We start from the raw sequence: 17,438 nt of genomic DNA, 5'->3' as shown, positions 1-17,438 counted from the left end.
TTGTGGAGTACACTTTTCATTATTGTTTTGTTGGTATCTTTGACATATTTACAAACAATTGTAATAACTATTTCTTTTAAGGTTTAATGGCCAATGTTTTAAATCTTTCCATTTCAGATACCAAACAATTGCTTGTTGCGATCATTACTTACAAAGATCAAGGTCAGAGAAGATCCTGTAAGTCATTCTTATCTCACATGATATTAAGTTTTATTTTTTGTGAGATTAAAATACTAATTTCTTCATAGTATAACAAGATAATTGCGTGTTTGCGTCCATTTTTTAAAAACATATTCAAAATGCCGTACAAAACACAACAATGAATTAAAAACAATTACTCGGACGTTAATTAAGGCATATACAAATTTTCATCAGACTTTGTTTTGTCAAGAATGATGAATTTAAGTAACCAAACCTCGACATAATTGCATTAAATTTATTTTAGCAAAGAAAGAACTTTTCATTGCTTGATGTGGGCATGCTGATACAGAGCCTGATGGGGAACACGTTCAACCCTACATACATGACTAAGCCAGAGTACGCAAACATCGACGTAGATCACTTACTTGACGACGACGCACCAGCGAAAACAACTGAGACTGGCCTAAAAGATATCGCAATGGTCATGTTAAATCCGGCAAGAGGCCTTGATGATATAGACGGAAGTAAGTTGCCGTTTTGTACATCTAGGATGAGTTAATGTGGCACTGACGTTGTGTTTGCCCCACCTTTTGCCTTTGTTTGTCTGTCGATCCGCCCATCCGTCCATCTGTCCATGTGTAACTCCTACAAGTATTGATGCTTAGGTGATTAAACTTTACAAACAAATTAACAGGCTGTCGAACTGGAGTATCTGGGTATTTTTTCCATGTTAGTTGAGGTTTTACACCAAAAGAAAATGTGGTTACGTACATAACATAAGGAAAAATGTTTAAAGATGTTTGTATGTTCCCGGATGTGCCACAAGGAATCGAGGTATTTACAGTTTGACTGTAGTTGCGTACAGTTTCCGTACAGTTTATTAATTATATTGATGAAATATTATACAGAGCTGAAAATAATGTTACGGTTTCATTTGAATAATAAAACACAAAAATTAATTAAATGCCTGTAATCCATTATGTCATATTTTATAAGGGTCAGGTTAATGTATCTAAGGTATTGTTTCCATGTCTCCAGAATTATAAGTTTATCTTCAACATGATTTTTATTAGGAAAACTAAGTATGTTAAAATGCTTAAAATGCTGCATATTGAGGTGAGTAAGTTCTTCATTGCATTGGTAAAATTATTAAGCAGTTGATTAAAATATGCTCTGTAGACTGAATTAAACTACATTTGTTCCAACTTTGTATGCCAATCAACACCAACTAATGTTGTTTTCTTTTAATAGCAATACACCTATGTATTAATGATTTAAATGAAGTATTGTTGTTAATCTTCCAACCTTTAACTAACTTTCTATACACATCTAAAATCATGGATCAATTGTACATTTCAGACATTTATTTCAATTATTGTTGTTTTAGAGTATATACTACATTTTGACGTCGCTTTGATTAATAAAAATTGACGGAATTTTGAACATTGATTATGTTTTTGTCGCTATTTGGAGATATGATAATCTGAGATACTGATAAAAAATCCCATGATGTATTATTTCCAGAACTGAAGAAGCCTAATGAGAAACCTCTTCCCGACTTTGAACAGCCCTGCCAGGATCTGTTCATCTGGTCCATCCTAATGATACAACAGGATATGGCCAAGACATTCTGGGTCGAGGGCAAGGTAAAATATTATAGCCAAGTTAACACATTCACACTTAGGGGCACTATGAAGAATATTACATTTTCATAATATTATAAGAATATTATGTTATATTATAAGAATATTATTAAAGGGTGGAGTGTCTACTCCATCCATTTGAAAGAACAAGACATAGCAATTCCATTCCGGGTCAACGATACGTTAAAACGTCCACCGTTATAGACGCTATCAAGATTTTCTTATGATGTCATGTCCATTCTTAAGAGACAACAGGACATGGTCATTCCGGGTTATGGTTAGCTACTACATGCAGAGTTATGTGTACAATGAAGAGTTGATATTGTTTTCGAATGGTATTTTCCAATTTATACAATATATGTTTTTGTATATTGTCCGTATTGTTCTTGGAACATGAAAACTTAAAAACTATCAAATATGTTTAGTTGATGTGAGGCCATGTCTTTGACGTTACCCCCCCCCCCCCCCCCCCGCCCCAATAATTGGTGATTGATATAAAAGGTATCCATATCCCCCTCAATTAAATAATTATACCAGTTTGACTTTAGGTAAACTTCTCTGCATAGAATTGCCTGGTTTCAAGCATAAATCCTAACGTTTTGAGAACTATAGTGACTACATGCGTAATTGACTTGTATTATGTAGGATGCCATAGCGACTGCACTCGTTGGATACAACCTGTTGAAAATGTTGCAGAAGAAGACGGACTATACAGAGTTTGTCATCACCATTCAAGGCTGCATTGAGTAGGATTATTTGATAGTTTGTTTTGTTCGATTGATGCATTACACTCTGTCTAATGCCGCTGTATTTAGCCTGATATCTTATTACATGACTTAAATTATAGATGATGCAAATGAGGATATAACAAGTCAGAACTTAGATAAAATATATAATAGTATTTTGTATATAACTCAACTCTTCACCGGCTAGTCTGACTTTACACACCCAAACGTCATGGTCGTCGGCGTTCGCATAATCCTCTGGTTAATGTAAAATTGCACTTAATGTAAACTAAATAATGTCTCTAATTTTATGTTTGGTACGTAGACATTAAGCGTGTAAATGCAACAACTCCTATCTCAACCTGACAGGCATACCCAGCATGGGGTTGCATTAAGGGCCAGCTGGGTCAAGGTCAATGTCCTTGTTACTGAAAAAAGATATAATGTCTGCGCTTTATAACTTAAGAATGGAGATATTGTGCTGAAATGTGTGACAGGGATTTCAATCAATGTCCGTCCGGTCAAGTCTATTGTAACTTAAAATACTTACAGTATTTCCGCTCAATCAATTATTGTACATGCATATATAGGGTGAGATTGCATTTGTGCCAGTTGGATTAAGGTAATTGTTACTTAACATATTTACAAAAAAAAAACAGGTTTCCGCTTAATAGATTTTGAACGGGGGCGTTTTAATGTAAAAAAAAGAGTAAATTTATTAGTAAATGATGGAAAATCTTATTTCTTTGCATGTTGACATTTTTTGTCTCAATAAAAACAGTTTTAGTTGTCAGGTTACTAGATAACTACTACAAATATTCAACGTAAATGTGTCTCTGTGGTCATTATATCATCTGACTGACATAACATGTAAACAATACTATCAAAAGTGTAGAATAGTCGAGCGCAGTGTGTTGGGACAGCTCTTGTTTGAAGTTATGTAGGTCTAACAATTTATAAATTAGTACAGGGTTATAGAAGATTATTATCTAACAATGTAATGAATTTGTTTTTGTGAAGCTGAATATTTAATTATTTTATATCTGAAATATGAAATCATTAGTATACACATAATTGTTTCAATGGTTGCTAACTGTAGATTGTAACAAAATTGGTATGTTCCCATGGTGATTATTACTTAAGCGAATGGTCTGAATTGGCGGTTGGGGTCCTAAGCGAGTGTTATACGACAGACGAACGCAACGCGCAGGATCTTCTCATGCGGGAACTGTCTAACTGGGGCAACATGACATGCATGATGATTGCCGTGAAGGCTGTTAACAAGGAATTCATCTCACAGACCGCATGTCAGTCGGTCTTGAACAGTATCTGGCATGGCAAACTGGCTCAGGAGAACAGCGTGTTAAGGGTAGGGTTTACACAATAAAAACTTCAATTGAACAATTTGCATTACACTAGTAAATACAAATTTAACTTTTATTTCGTACTTTACTCAGACTACAAGATAATTTTACTTCTATTCAATAGTGGATTATAAAAAGTTTAGTGTTGAGTTTAACTTTTGCTTTGCTTAGACTGAGAAAACCACAATGTATTTTCAATCGAAACAATCCGCAATAAAAGACAGATCCGGCCATCAAAAGTTTTCACTCTTCTAAGTTATTCTTAAAGTTTTATAATGTATGTATTTTAATTCATCTAAAATTACAAACATAATATCAGACTTGTTTTTAAATCTACAACAAAACACACATGCTCTTTTGTGTAAAATATTAAAGCTACTGAACACATGATATATACAAGCGATATTTGGCTTATATTACAAGAGAAGGAATATTACAAATATTTTCCAGCTTTTCGTCTGCATGTGTTTCCCCTTCTTGATTGTGCCCCTGCTCAAGTTCAACCTGCGCATGGACCCCTCCTCCAGCTACTACCATCCACAAGCCATGGCACCAGGGACCCAGCCCCGGAAAGTGTGCTCTAGGCACCAGCCTTCACAGAGCAAACCCAACCCGCCTTTAAGCCAGAAGTCGAAGCCAAAGCTGTACAAAATGGAGAACCGCTTTTCGAAGTAAGTTTATTCCCGATGTTGAGGATTTTGTATTATGAATTCGATCTAACATGACATTGAATAGCATGCTAATTTAGGGATTAGCTTAAGCAAATAACACCTCTGCCTAACTGTTTGTCCAGGTTGATATTCCAAGGATTTAAAGTAAACTTATTGGATAACATGTGGCTTTATTTATCACTGAAAAAAAAAACAACATATTGTTGAGCTCCATACTTTACTGATAAGTTATTTAAGTATATAATGGTTCCAAAGAAACTGTACATTTTCTTATACAGTTGCATGGTTATAAGCAACCCGCATGCAAATTTGTGTGAATGTTGACAGTTGAGGTTAATAGACCAATGTCATTGTTGCTTGTCACATTAATTTCGTTTCTGTTTGATATCTTGAGAATATCTTTGATCTACGTTCATGAAAATTAGTAATTATGTTACTTGAGTGAAAAGTTAGACGCCTATGTTTTTTTGCAGGTCACACTGTCAAAGGTTCATTTCATTGTGTTTGTGGAAGAAATATTTAATAAAACATTAATTATTCTTAAGATAGTATGGTTTAATATGCGAACGTATGAATAAATCTCATGTTATGTACAATTTAAGAGCTAACAAAGTTTTCAATTCTCGTGCTTACTGGCAAAAATAAAATTTATTTATCTAAACAATGTACATCTTTGTGGAATCTATATATAATTACTTATGTTAAAGGGGCCGTCCAACAGATTTTGGCATGTATTGAAGCTTGCCATTAAATGCTTTAAATGCTTTATATTGAGACATTTAAACATTTGAACTAAAAATCTCCAGTAAAAAACAAGAATACAATTTAAAAAAACAGGAAAAAAATTAACCCTCAACAGGGCTCGAACCACTGACCCCTTGATTCCTGGAGTCCTGGAGTAGAAAGCCTTCCGCCTAGACCACTCGACCATCCACGCTCATGTTCATAGCGGATGTATTGTTTAGCTATATAAGCAAACCTCGTAGTTTCCCAAAATATCACACGGCCCCTTTAAGAAATTGTAAATGATTATTTAAAAAAGATAGTATTTGATAACAATGGCACTTTATTCAAGAAAAAGACAAATGTGTATACCTTTTAGTATACGTATATATAACTTTTTTCAGAACGTCTGATTATTCTGAGGTACAGAAGCGTAATGAACTGCATATCACACCAGGACAAAAGCTGTATTACTTTTTCACTGCTCCAGTGATCATCTTCATGTATAATGTGGTACAAAGCCTGATTTTTTGTGTAGTTACTGTAGGAATGCTTTTCCTTAATTTGAGTATTTTTCCTTGGAATATTTCAAGAGTTAAAAATCTTTAGTCGTCTTAGGAATGCATTTGCTTAATTAGGCATTTTTATAATTTAAGAGTTACTTTTGCTTTTCATGGTATCGGTATATATCTAAATTCTTAGTATCTAGTCTGTGCAATTTAAAATTAGTCAATGTGGAAGTTAAGTTTTGCATGTGGTGTCAGCCTTGTGACCAGGATAATGGGGGTTTGATTGGTACTTGGATTGAATTCTAAAGATATTTCCAAAGAAAAAAGCACGGATACTTCCCTGAAAATCGGTTCGGGAGAGTTTCTATAATGCCAAGGTTTTCGATGCAATTTAGCTAAAGTTAATAGGTTTAAACTATTTTCTTGCACTGCTGAATTGCATTTATTCATAACATTCAGTTAATGTTAAATAGTGTGATGACAGGTATTTTAGCATTATTACACAGCACAACTTTTCAGCTTTCCTACTTTGGCTTCCTGAGTCTGTACACGTATGTTCTGATATTCAACTTCGCGCCAACGGTGTCCGTTCTGGAATTGGTGCTTATGGTGTGGGTGTTCACGATATTATCGGAGGAAGTGCGACAGGTTTGTGTTGATGTCTATAAGACCAGTTTGCTTTATATTAAAATAAAATCCTCGAATTATTTTTATATGGTTGGGAAATTGTATGGTAAATTGTCATGGCAAATAATACCGTAATGCTATATAATTGTTGTGGCGTTTATTGTGACTGCAAATTTTAAAATGTGCAGTGTAACAATCGTAAACGTAGAGGTATTTACGTCCATTTCAAATATAATTAAGATATTTTATACTGGTCACATAGTTTTCATCTTCAATAAGTTTGTAATTATATTAAATGATCTAATAAGACATGAAGGAGTATTGATTAGCAAATAAGTAAATAATGGTGTACATGATTGATAAGTTTTATACTAAATTATACAAACAGGTCTATGTCTGCGTGTATGCTTGACTAGAATTTCAAATGATTTTGCTAAATAGAGCTAAATAATGTGTTCATGATTTTATAATTTACCAGTTTTAATGCTTAACAGAAAGGAATGTTAGTTCATTGCTATACTAAACTTATGTGTTTGGTGCGAGTATGATAACATTCTTCTGTATGCTGGCACCGTATTAGGGCTATCAAAACATATGAAAGGCATGCCGAAATTAGTTTCATGTAACCAATGTACAAATGAAGTTTAATCACGTGCAAACAGTATATTTGGAAATGAGTGTCATGCGTGTTTCCTAATCAAACATGCTAAAGACTAGAATATATACCAGTTTTCTGTAGAAGCGACAAGCAATATATTTATATTAAAACGTTTTTACTTATACATTTAATCGTATAAATCATTGTCAAATATTGTTGTGTTTAATACTGTTTACTCTTCTTATATTTTACAAAGTACCCATGTACTCATGTGTGTGCATGTGCACAGCATCTAATCGCTCACATGTGTATGATGGTATACCAAATAGATCCATACTTACTAAACTAAGATAAAGCAGACAATTTTAATAACAGCTCTGTAACAAGTTCAATATCATGTGTCATCTTATCTTCTGTAAATGGTATATACACATGATCAACAAAAAGTATTAACAATTTTCACTTAATTTCTAATTGTCGGTATTTAAAAATTATCTGATACAAACATATGTTATCGTTACATATTTTGTTTATGTATTGTACATTTAACCTGACTGAGTAGAAATATTGATTTAGTCCTTTTCAAGTGTTGTAGTTTGAATAGTATATGTTAAGATGTAATCATCTTTATTCGTTAATATATATAGCATTGGTCATTATGGTAAAACACTTTTCCTTGTTTAGTTGTGTAATGTAATAGTGCCTTTGATTCGCTATTTAATTATACTAATAATATACGACAGCCCAGTACACGTAGATGTGTGGGGGAAATACTTGATTTACTGTGTCCATCCAGTGTCTTTTTTCGTCAAAATGTTGGCTTAATTCCCATTTTGAAAGGTTTAAATTCTTCCCAAATGACTGTCTATATTAAAGATTGAACTTTTTATTATCTCGCTTAAGCACAACGTGCTTACATTTGTTGTGCTCACATTGAGCTTTTGTGATTATCTGTTGTCCATCGTTCGCCATGCGTCGTCCGTTGCAAGTATATGACCTGTGGTACTCAAGAAGCAACACGCGTTGCACAATCATCATGTAACATGCTCGGAACATGTGTCGCGATGATTTCTCGGCTGGGTTCTAAAATGATTCCGATCCGGTGGAAAACATAGTTAACAGGAGGGGGGGGGGCAAATGTAGTGAAAACTTGTGGGCAACCTTGTGAACACTCATTGTTAGGTAATATGTATTGCCCATTCATCGTTTAACTTGCTAAGAATATTTGACCTGTTGAAGTATGGACTGAGTTCCAAACTTGGTCACATGGGGTTCAACTCCAGGTCACTGGCTCAAATTAAGGAAAGCTTGTCAACACTCTTGTCACATTTATTGCCCTATTTACATGAAATTTGGTCAGAGTATTTGTCCCAAATGATATCTCAAACAAGTTTGAAACTGGGTCACAAGGGATGAAAACTCGGTCAATATATACAAAATAAAAAGCCTGTGAACATTAAAGAGGCCATATTTATTACGAAATATTTATTAAACTTTGCATAACATTTCCCCCATAATAATATCTCGGTAGATTTTGAAACTGGTCGACTAAAGGTCTAAATACTAGGTCAAAAGGTCAAATTGAAGAAAAAAACAAGTTTGCCGTAATAGTGTCTCTAACGACTCTGAAACAGTGTAACGTGGAGTTTACAACTTGTATGCCACATTAATGCAAAACTCAGAGGCCGCCTTTATTGACCAATCTTCATGAACAGATGAACAGTTTTCCCATGGATGTATCGGCTGAGTTTGAAACTGGTTCAAGAGCGGTTATACATAAGGTCACTAGGTCAAATTAGCAAACACGCTTGTGGGACAATTTATTGTGAAATCTTCACGAAACATGGAAAGAAAACTTTTCTAAATGATATAATAACCCGCTTCATAAATGAGTCACAGGATCTAAAAACCTAGGTTACTAATTTGATTTGAACAAAAAGTTTTCAAACATTCACGAATCCACATTTTTGCTCAATATACAGAAAGCTCTGTTTGAACATTTGTACAAAGTATTTCTCCTCCGATTGAACTCGGATTCCAATCCATTGAAAAAATGGCTGTCTTAAACCGGGCCGGTTTTCCTTATGTTGCTTAGGTAAAACCATTTAAACTCTCAAAAAATCCCATGTGAAACCTATTCATTATAAAATTTGCTAAGATTATAAAAACATAAATGTGTTTTTATGATATCTATGAAATAACAGTAGTTTGTTAAAAAAAAAATCCTGTCGTCATGTTTTGGGACAGTTTTATTGTGAAACCTGTTGCAACCGAAGTTTATCGGGGTTTAAGGTGAGCTCATAAGCCCGTTTACTTAAAAAAAGAAATGTTCGGTGCTTCTCCGTTTCACCCTTGTGAATTTATTTTTAGCAGTTACAATGTTTAAAACTCGTTTATTCCCAATTTAGTAAAAGCCCATAAATTCACATGGATACAATATATATGTGCAATATGTATGTAAAATTCATTTTAGTTTTTTTTTAAAAATGGTCGTGCATAGATTTAACTACATTTATTACCCCACTCTATCCATAAGTGTTTCGTGCAAACTGTCAAAAATCATCCCAGTCTCTTAAGAACAATAATTGGAATTGTTTATAAAGTGTTTTTAACCACTTTTGTCTTCAACAACACAAGTATTAACGCAAATGGATAACCATCTAATTTAAAAGTGATATTTAATTATCTAACATCACTGAGAACATTTAAAAATGTCATGTATACAACAATCTTAATTTACAGTGACAAAATTATCTTTATAAGCATGTGCTAGCTATAAATATATGTTAACACATAAATATATATGACTATTTTGCTTCAAATGTAATGCATATGTAAGGGATTTGTTTCTGTCGTCATTATTCAGGTGGTCACCAGGTCCTCTACCACTCTCGTTTCCAAACTGAAAAGCTACGTCACCGACAGCTGGAACATCGTTGACATTATTACAATTATTTTGTTTATAATTGGGATGATCATGCGTTTCTTGCCGTACAAGGACACGTTCGAAGCTGCACGCGTGGTCCTTGCCTTGAATTTTGTCTCGTTTTGCATGCGTCTGCTGCACATTTTCTCTGTGCACAAACAGCTGGGGCCAAAACTGGTCATGATTGGAAAAATGGTACATATTGTAGTTAATATAATGCTAAAAACTGATTTTCTTATGCCTCACATACTTATCTAATTGAAAACATTCAGATGTCGATAAAAAATCTTCATGAAATAAAGTACTTTTTAGTGAATAATAATTTAAAAATGTTATAATAACTATAATTATAAAAAATCTTTAGAACTTAACATCGTATAAAATACAAAGTATGGCTAATTTAGAGAAACGTTTTAAGATAATTGAAAAAAAAAACATATTTATAAGTAGACACATATTTTCTTAACGCAAGGTACAAGACATGATGTTCTTCCTGGTAATACTGATGATATTTGTTGTGTCGTACGGAATCGCTTCGCACTCAATCCTGTACCCAAACTCCCCTCTGGCCTGGAGCACGGTCTTGCAAGTCATCAGAAAGTCTTACTGGAACGTATACGAGGAGTTGTTTTTGGATGAAATTGAAGGTGAGTATAAGGCGGTTGATACACTTGCAGCAGGTTTTTTTTAAAGTATCAAAAACTGTCGGAAAACTAGATGCAAATGATGACTCCAGTATATTCAAATACAATGGGAAATGAAAATTGCCATCTGAACGCCTTTACATATTATCGTGAAACGTGGTATACACTTTAAAGCAAGTAAAGGTTTTCGCAACATTTTATATAAAACACGGAAACCACTTTATACAAAAAAGTGAACACTTAATATATACGTGACTAACGGAAATGTGATTCGATAATGGTTGTTTCTCTTGGAAATTACACCCCTTTATAAGTAATCACGTTAAATTACAACCCCCGGAGACTTATTTCCCAGCCATTATTTTGAATTATTTTACTATTGATCATATAAATTACTTAATTACATAACTTCTTAGTACAACTTTAATATAATTAAAATATTTCTTTACACTTATATTTAATAATAAAGACAATTTATGAACCATATGAATTATTGCGGTTGATTGTTAACAATGGTATGAAAAATAAATAAACACACAAAGGAAACTGACTTGCTCATCTTGTACCGTTGCTTTACTGATAATAAAACGTGTTTTCATACAAAATTATTTACTATCCGACTGAAGTTATCATCCAAAGTCTCAAACCACAGGATCTTATCAACACGGATTTAAAACAATACCGCTCTGGATGCAATTTGGTTATGCAGATAAAGATTTGGATCTGTGTGTGGTGCATAGGTAGAAATACAAATATTGATTGGAATAAAGTAAAGAAAGCCCTTGATATTTTAAAGCAAAACATTGTATAAATCACAATTTCAGAACAGATGTAAAGCAGTGTACATTTGTGCTCTGAATAGATTTTCAGTAACATGAGTACTTTTCACAGTGCGTATCATGATACACTTTGGATTTTGCAACAAGGAAAAACAAAGTTGCCATGCTTATATATCCATATTGAGAAATATATAATTAGTCAATGAAGTTAATCTATATTGTACTTTTCAGCAGCTTTTACATATGAGACGTAATATTTGCGTATGAGAGAATACAATGTGATTTTTTCATAATGTGATATATTTAGTGATGTAAATACATGTTTTATTGTATAACACTGACACTATATTTAGATTCCTCAGCAATTAGGTATGTGCGAAGAACTGCTACTTTAGTCGTGTTCATTTAGTGGAAATTTGTAGTGGTCTCAATATATTACTTTATTAATAATAAATAATAATCAAAATATTCAATAAAACAGCCTTTATAACTTCGTTGTTACGACATTAGCTTATGTAATGTATCAAAATTATACATACATTATTACTGCATTTATATTTATTTGTAGACATTTGGTGTGTAAGTTTATATATATTAATACTCTTTAAAATTGTGGGATGCGAGCGAAGCTTATACTGTAAAATCCCTCCTCATTTATTCACCGCAGGTAACACGAAATGCACGTTTGATGAGATACTGTGGGGTAACGGTACCTACCCACGCTGCCCCAGTAACGTTGGCCGGGTCATCGTTCCGATCCTAATGGGTGTCTACGTGTTGTTGGCCAACGTTTTACTTCTCAATCTTCTCATTGCCATGTTCAGGTGCAAACACTGGTTCATGCTTATGTGTGTGTTTTTATCTCGATGTATAATGCTCATTAATTTTAATTGAATATTGTCAAATTTAGTTTTTGGAGCTGCTAATTTCAATGAATTTCTCTTCTCAAACAGGGAAGAGAAGAGAATACACGATATGTTTGTTTCTTTCGCATGATAATCTACGACTGTGTTATAATGTATACATAGAATGTAAGATTTACCCCGTAATTAATTTGGTGTAAAAATTATACATTGATACTGTATGATTTTGCAACAAACTATGACATACATTTTGATGATGGTTGAAAAACATTAATTGTGCATGTTTTGACATTACATCATTAAAAATATGGACACTGCAATTGATTTTAAAATAATATACATAACATACATATACAGTGCACATGAATTGTTCCTACAAGTATAAATATAATTTATTGCGCATTACTATATGTAGGCCGAGATTGAAAAATCAGCCATGTTTGTCAACAATCAAAGTCACGTGATCAAATCATATTTAGCAAAACATTGTTATCACTCTTAAGATAACAGTTATGATTCAATCTTTGTACAACTGTGTCAGAATGTTTCTCGTGAAAATATCTAGGCAATATTGGAATGTCTGTAACGTGCGTCCAAATTGGTCACCAGGTCAAATGATATAAAAACTTTGTTAATAATGTACAGCATCCCAAAACTAGACTGCCAAGTCAATATCTTAGAAAACCTTTGTGTTCATTCTACAAGCCACAAATAGGACTTTATATCGATGAATCTTGGTCGGAATGTTTATCTGACAATATCAAGGCCATATTTAAATCCCAGTTACAAATTTTAACCATATCAAATCATTTAAAAATTGATATCACTTTAGAGGCCACACTTTATTACTCAACCTTGATGAAATTGTATCAAAATTCTTTTCCTTGACAATATCTTGGCCGATTTTGAATCTGGGTAATGAGCATCAAAAGACGAGTCTACCAGGTCACAATCTTAGAAAACTTTGCAACCACTCTAAAGACTGTTTGTATGATTCGATCTCGATAACACTTGGTCAAAATACTTATCGTGACGCTATCTAATCCAAGTTTCATTCTGGTTAATGTGCGTTCCAAACTAGGTCACTAGGTAAAATCTGAGGTAAACATTGATTTCATTCTTGAAGCCACATTAATAACTCAATCCTGATTAAACTGGGTGGGTCGCGATGTTAATAGTTAAGGCATTTTATCATTTAACTTCAGTCAAATCTGTCAAATAAAAGATTTTGCTTTTGACTTAAGTTGTATTCCTTCTCTGTTTTAAACACACATGTATTTGATATTCATTTAAAAATACGTGCATGTGTGTCAATGAAATGTACTTGATAGTTTTATAGATTGATCTTATATTTTCATTTAAGTCTTATTTAAACAATGTGTATGTGAGATATGCGAATGTGGCAGTAAAGTGCTTTGGTAATTATTTTTAGCTGATAAACATATTGGGGCAATAGACTCATGCTCTTTATATTTTTGCTGCACTGAATATCACTGTGTTGTATACTTGCAGCTATACTTTCACCAAAGTTCAGGACAACACAGACAAGCACTGGTGTTTTCAGCGTTATTCCTTAATCTACGAGTACTATGAACGGCCCGTGCTGTGTCCACCGCTGATTATGTTAACCCAGTTATACCTGCTTGTTCGGTATATTGTTACATCGCTGTGTGGCTCGAGATTAAAACACCAGGACTCAAGCAATGACTTTAGTAAGTATAACTCAAATAATCTATGAATGAACACACATTGTTGTTTGCTGTATTTAATTGAATGAGCTGTTTTTAAATATCTGTTCTTTCTTTGACGATGTTGTTGCTAAACATAATAACACAAGTATTGCAAAGTTTTTTAATTGTGTGGACAGATTTTCTATAACAAATAAATTGTATTGTTGTAAGCTGTATTACTTTAATACATGACCCGAAAGTTCCTATAATGTAATACATTTTATGCCATTATTGTATTTCTTTAATATAAATCATGTTGTCATATAGAAGTTTTATTCTTTTGTATAATTGTTAGTGCTTTGATCATGTATGCTAATTTAAGAGAACAATATTTCAATTCTTATAATAGGTGTTGTTGTTTTGAGATTAAGTGTACTGTAACATTATATATTTGATTGAACTATTAAAGAAACAATTACATATCATCTAAGCTTTGAATTAAGTATATTTTTCATGACACTCTTTGCCATATTTTTTATAATTAATACTAAACTAGTAGAAGAAAACACACACGCTAATTATACTTAAAACAGTATGAACAAGAAATAAAACTAATCAAGCGAATATGTTTGTTAAAGGATTTATTAAATTTGTATTCAATGTATATAATCATTAGTTTCAGGACGAAAATTAAAACATGACCGCGAGCTGGTTCAATGGGAAGATGTAATAGCTGACGCCTACCACCAGAAAAAAGAACAGAAAAAAATCCAGAGTATGGAATTCAAAGTCATGTCTTCAAATGACATGTAAGAAGTGAAAGTTTTACTTGTTTTGTCGATTGTAGGACATAAGCCCCCCAGGACAAAACCCCCCCAATGAAAAAATGAACATTTGGACAATTGCCCCCCAGTAGAAATGACGGTTAGGATATAAGCCCCCCAGTGCTTATTTTGCATCTGGATATTTGCCCCCCAAGGCTTATTTTAGAAGTGGACATTAGCCCCCCAGTGCTAATATCATATGTTGTTTCCATTAGACTAGTATATCTCTGTATTTGGATTCAGTATTATTTCATATCTTCTAAATATATAATCATAGAAACTTGGATCATTATAATTCGAAATAAAAAAGGTCCAGAAACTCACTTCAATTGCCTAATCTTAGGTAAAACAAACATCTTAAAGAATTTGAATTGTTTTTTAATTAATCAATCAAAAGGATTATCAGCTTGTTAAAGGTGTGACATGTGGCTTTGAAAATATACTTGTTAATGAAAATTAAAGGATTCTGTATTTAATCAATAAAAAGGATTAAAAGGTGGTGATAATTGGACATGATTATCTGCTCAATCGAGTAATGTCATTTAGAATTAGGCACTGGGGGGGCAAATGTCCACGTCTAAAATAAGCACTGGGGGGCAAATGTCCAGATGCAAAATAAGCACTGGGGGGCTTATATTCTATCTGTCATTTCTACTGGGGGGCAATTGTCCAAATGTTCATTTTTTCATTGGGGGGGTTTTGTCCTGGGGGGCTTATGTCTGGATCCCGTTTTGTCAGTGAATTAAAGACACTATGATTAGAATGATACAACATTGAATGCAATCATTGCCATTTTGTCAATATATATATAAATAAATAAATAAATATTTGGCCAACAACACGTAGACACCCATTAGGATCGGAACGATGATTCGGCCAACGTAACTGGGGCATCGTGGGTAGGTACCGTTACCCAACAGTATCTCATCAAACGTGCATTTCGGGTCACCTGCGGTAAATAAATGAGGAGGGATTTTACAGTATAAGCTTCGCTCGCATCCCACATAAATATTTAACAATTGTGAGAAAATATGTGATTTTTTTTAAACTTAAATTTGTGATCAAAAATATTAAAATGACCCTTAGAAATGGTCCTAGATCATATCCAGTTTTTTTCGACTTTGGGAAAAATACATTGACAATGACGAACACACACAAACCGTATTGTACACGAGATATTAACCTTTCTTATCACTTCTTCGCCATCGCCGCTACTCTTCGAGTCTAGAAGCCATGATAAAACGGGGGTCTTATGTAGAGCCTCCACTCGGTCCGTAAGCTTCTGCAGACTTAAGGGCTGGTCATATATTTTCCTTCAGGGTTTCGGGGTCAATGCATTTCTAGAAGATTGGTCCAGCCGATTGGTCCGCTTACCCACAGGGCCACTAAAGAAACGGAACGATGAGAAATCTCTTGTATATGTGGTTGATTGTTTTATTATTCACTATTTGCTCAATCTGTCCTTTAAACTTTTCAGGCTGAAGGCTCTTATGAATCGCATAGATGACCTTCAACAGCAGCAGCGCAAATCCGAGCAGTTTTTGTGTGACATCGAGTCAAGCGATCATGTGACACCATTGTCGCCTACCAACGTCAAAGCCAAACTGTCACCAGATTTCGACAGTCGACTGGCAAGTCTTGAACAACAGGTGTGTCTGGTGTGCCAAAGGCTCGCTTTCTAAAAAAATTCCTGAACTCGTTTAATAAAATATGGTATGATATGACAACTTGTGCCTGATCCTATATTTATAATTGTCATTTGGCTATTAATTAAGGGTTCCGATATATGTGTATAATGGTCATTTTGTAAATAAAGAATTGTTCCATGTTTTTTTAAAATACAGTGGTGTAATGACCTAGAAGCTTAATAACCATAATAGAGCTATAACCAGTATGGCAATATACTGTCTTATTTCTAAATAATTAACATTTGTGCTGATAATTAAGGGTTGTAATGGCTTTATCAAGGGCGCTGCTACATGTATTGTAGTTTGCAATGAATTAGCCCCTGCTATGGTTTGTAGATACAATGGATTGTAAAGACCCTGAAGTGGAGCAGCCTCGTTGACGGTCACCTTCCTGCCTCTCCGACTGAACAACGTGTATGAACGGAAACGACTCGTGATCGCAGATATGACTTAACGGACCGAATATGAAAAAATAAAAGCTCGTCTGATGTTTTCCTATAGTTATATGATATGCATCATTCTTTGAATAAACATACACTTTATATCGCCCCATAGGTGCAAAAGGTACCACGTGTGAAATAAGAAGGCACATGGCACCTGTTTGCACCATTCGGGCGATATATCATTGAAAAAAATAAGTCATTGTCTTGACATAATCAGTTTGCAATTTTATATCCACGAATATTACTTACCTGCATGAAGACAGCTTTTAGTCTACACACCACCACTTTCGAAAGTAAAATCAATACCAAAAATACACAAGCAAAACTATTGTGAATGTTTATACTATTTATTAATAAATTATATGGTATAAGTTTCCCGACAAGTTCTTATTGTATTGCGCTTTATATGCGCAATAAAAAATTGATGTGTAACCTTAAATATCCCTGATATATGCAAGTAGATTACAAAGTTTGATCCTTTCAGTGAAACAAACTACAGACCAGTTAGCATCCTGCCCACAATGTCAAAGATATATGAAAAAATTAGCAACCAACTCACTGAACATTTTAATAATGTTTTCCATCCTTACCTATCAGCAT

General features: G+C 33.7%; 1 protein-coding gene across 2 annotated transcripts in view; it reads left to right on the top strand.

Annotated features, from left to right (window-relative positions):
- Positions 1 to 16,888, top strand: part of LOC127852257 (transient receptor potential cation channel subfamily M member 2-like) — a 42,623-nt gene extending 25,735 nt beyond the window's left edge. For both annotated transcript variants that reach the window (XM_052386149.1, XM_052386148.1), the window contains exons 11-25: positions 118 to 177; positions 446 to 665; positions 1,666 to 1,787; positions 2,430 to 2,530; positions 3,653 to 3,878; positions 4,324 to 4,544; positions 5,672 to 5,780; positions 6,296 to 6,424; positions 9,868 to 10,122; positions 10,400 to 10,574; positions 12,018 to 12,174; positions 13,726 to 13,925; positions 14,560 to 14,692; positions 16,185 to 16,356; positions 16,732 to 16,888. In XM_052386149.1, coding sequence (XP_052242109.1) covers positions 118 to 177; positions 446 to 665; positions 1,666 to 1,787; positions 2,430 to 2,530; positions 3,653 to 3,878; positions 4,324 to 4,544; positions 5,672 to 5,780; positions 6,296 to 6,424; positions 9,868 to 10,122; positions 10,400 to 10,574; positions 12,018 to 12,174; positions 13,726 to 13,925; positions 14,560 to 14,692; positions 16,185 to 16,356; positions 16,732 to 16,815 — 2,364 coding nt within the window. In that variant the 3' untranslated portion in view covers positions 16,816 to 16,888. The remainder of the gene's footprint in view (positions 1 to 117; positions 178 to 445; positions 666 to 1,665; positions 1,788 to 2,429; positions 2,531 to 3,652; positions 3,879 to 4,323; positions 4,545 to 5,671; positions 5,781 to 6,295; positions 6,425 to 9,867; positions 10,123 to 10,399; positions 10,575 to 12,017; positions 12,175 to 13,725; positions 13,926 to 14,559; positions 14,693 to 16,184; positions 16,357 to 16,731) is intronic.
- The last annotated feature ends 550 nt before the right edge of the window (positions 16,889 to 17,438 follow it).

Source organism: Dreissena polymorpha, chromosome 12 (genome assembly GCF_020536995.1).
Source record: "Dreissena polymorpha isolate Duluth1 chromosome 12, UMN_Dpol_1.0, whole genome shotgun sequence".
NCBI lineage: Eukaryota > Metazoa > Mollusca > Bivalvia > Myida > Dreissenidae > Dreissena > Dreissena polymorpha.
Note: the sequence above shows the minus strand (reverse complement) of the source record. Positions and strands in the feature narration are given on the sequence as shown.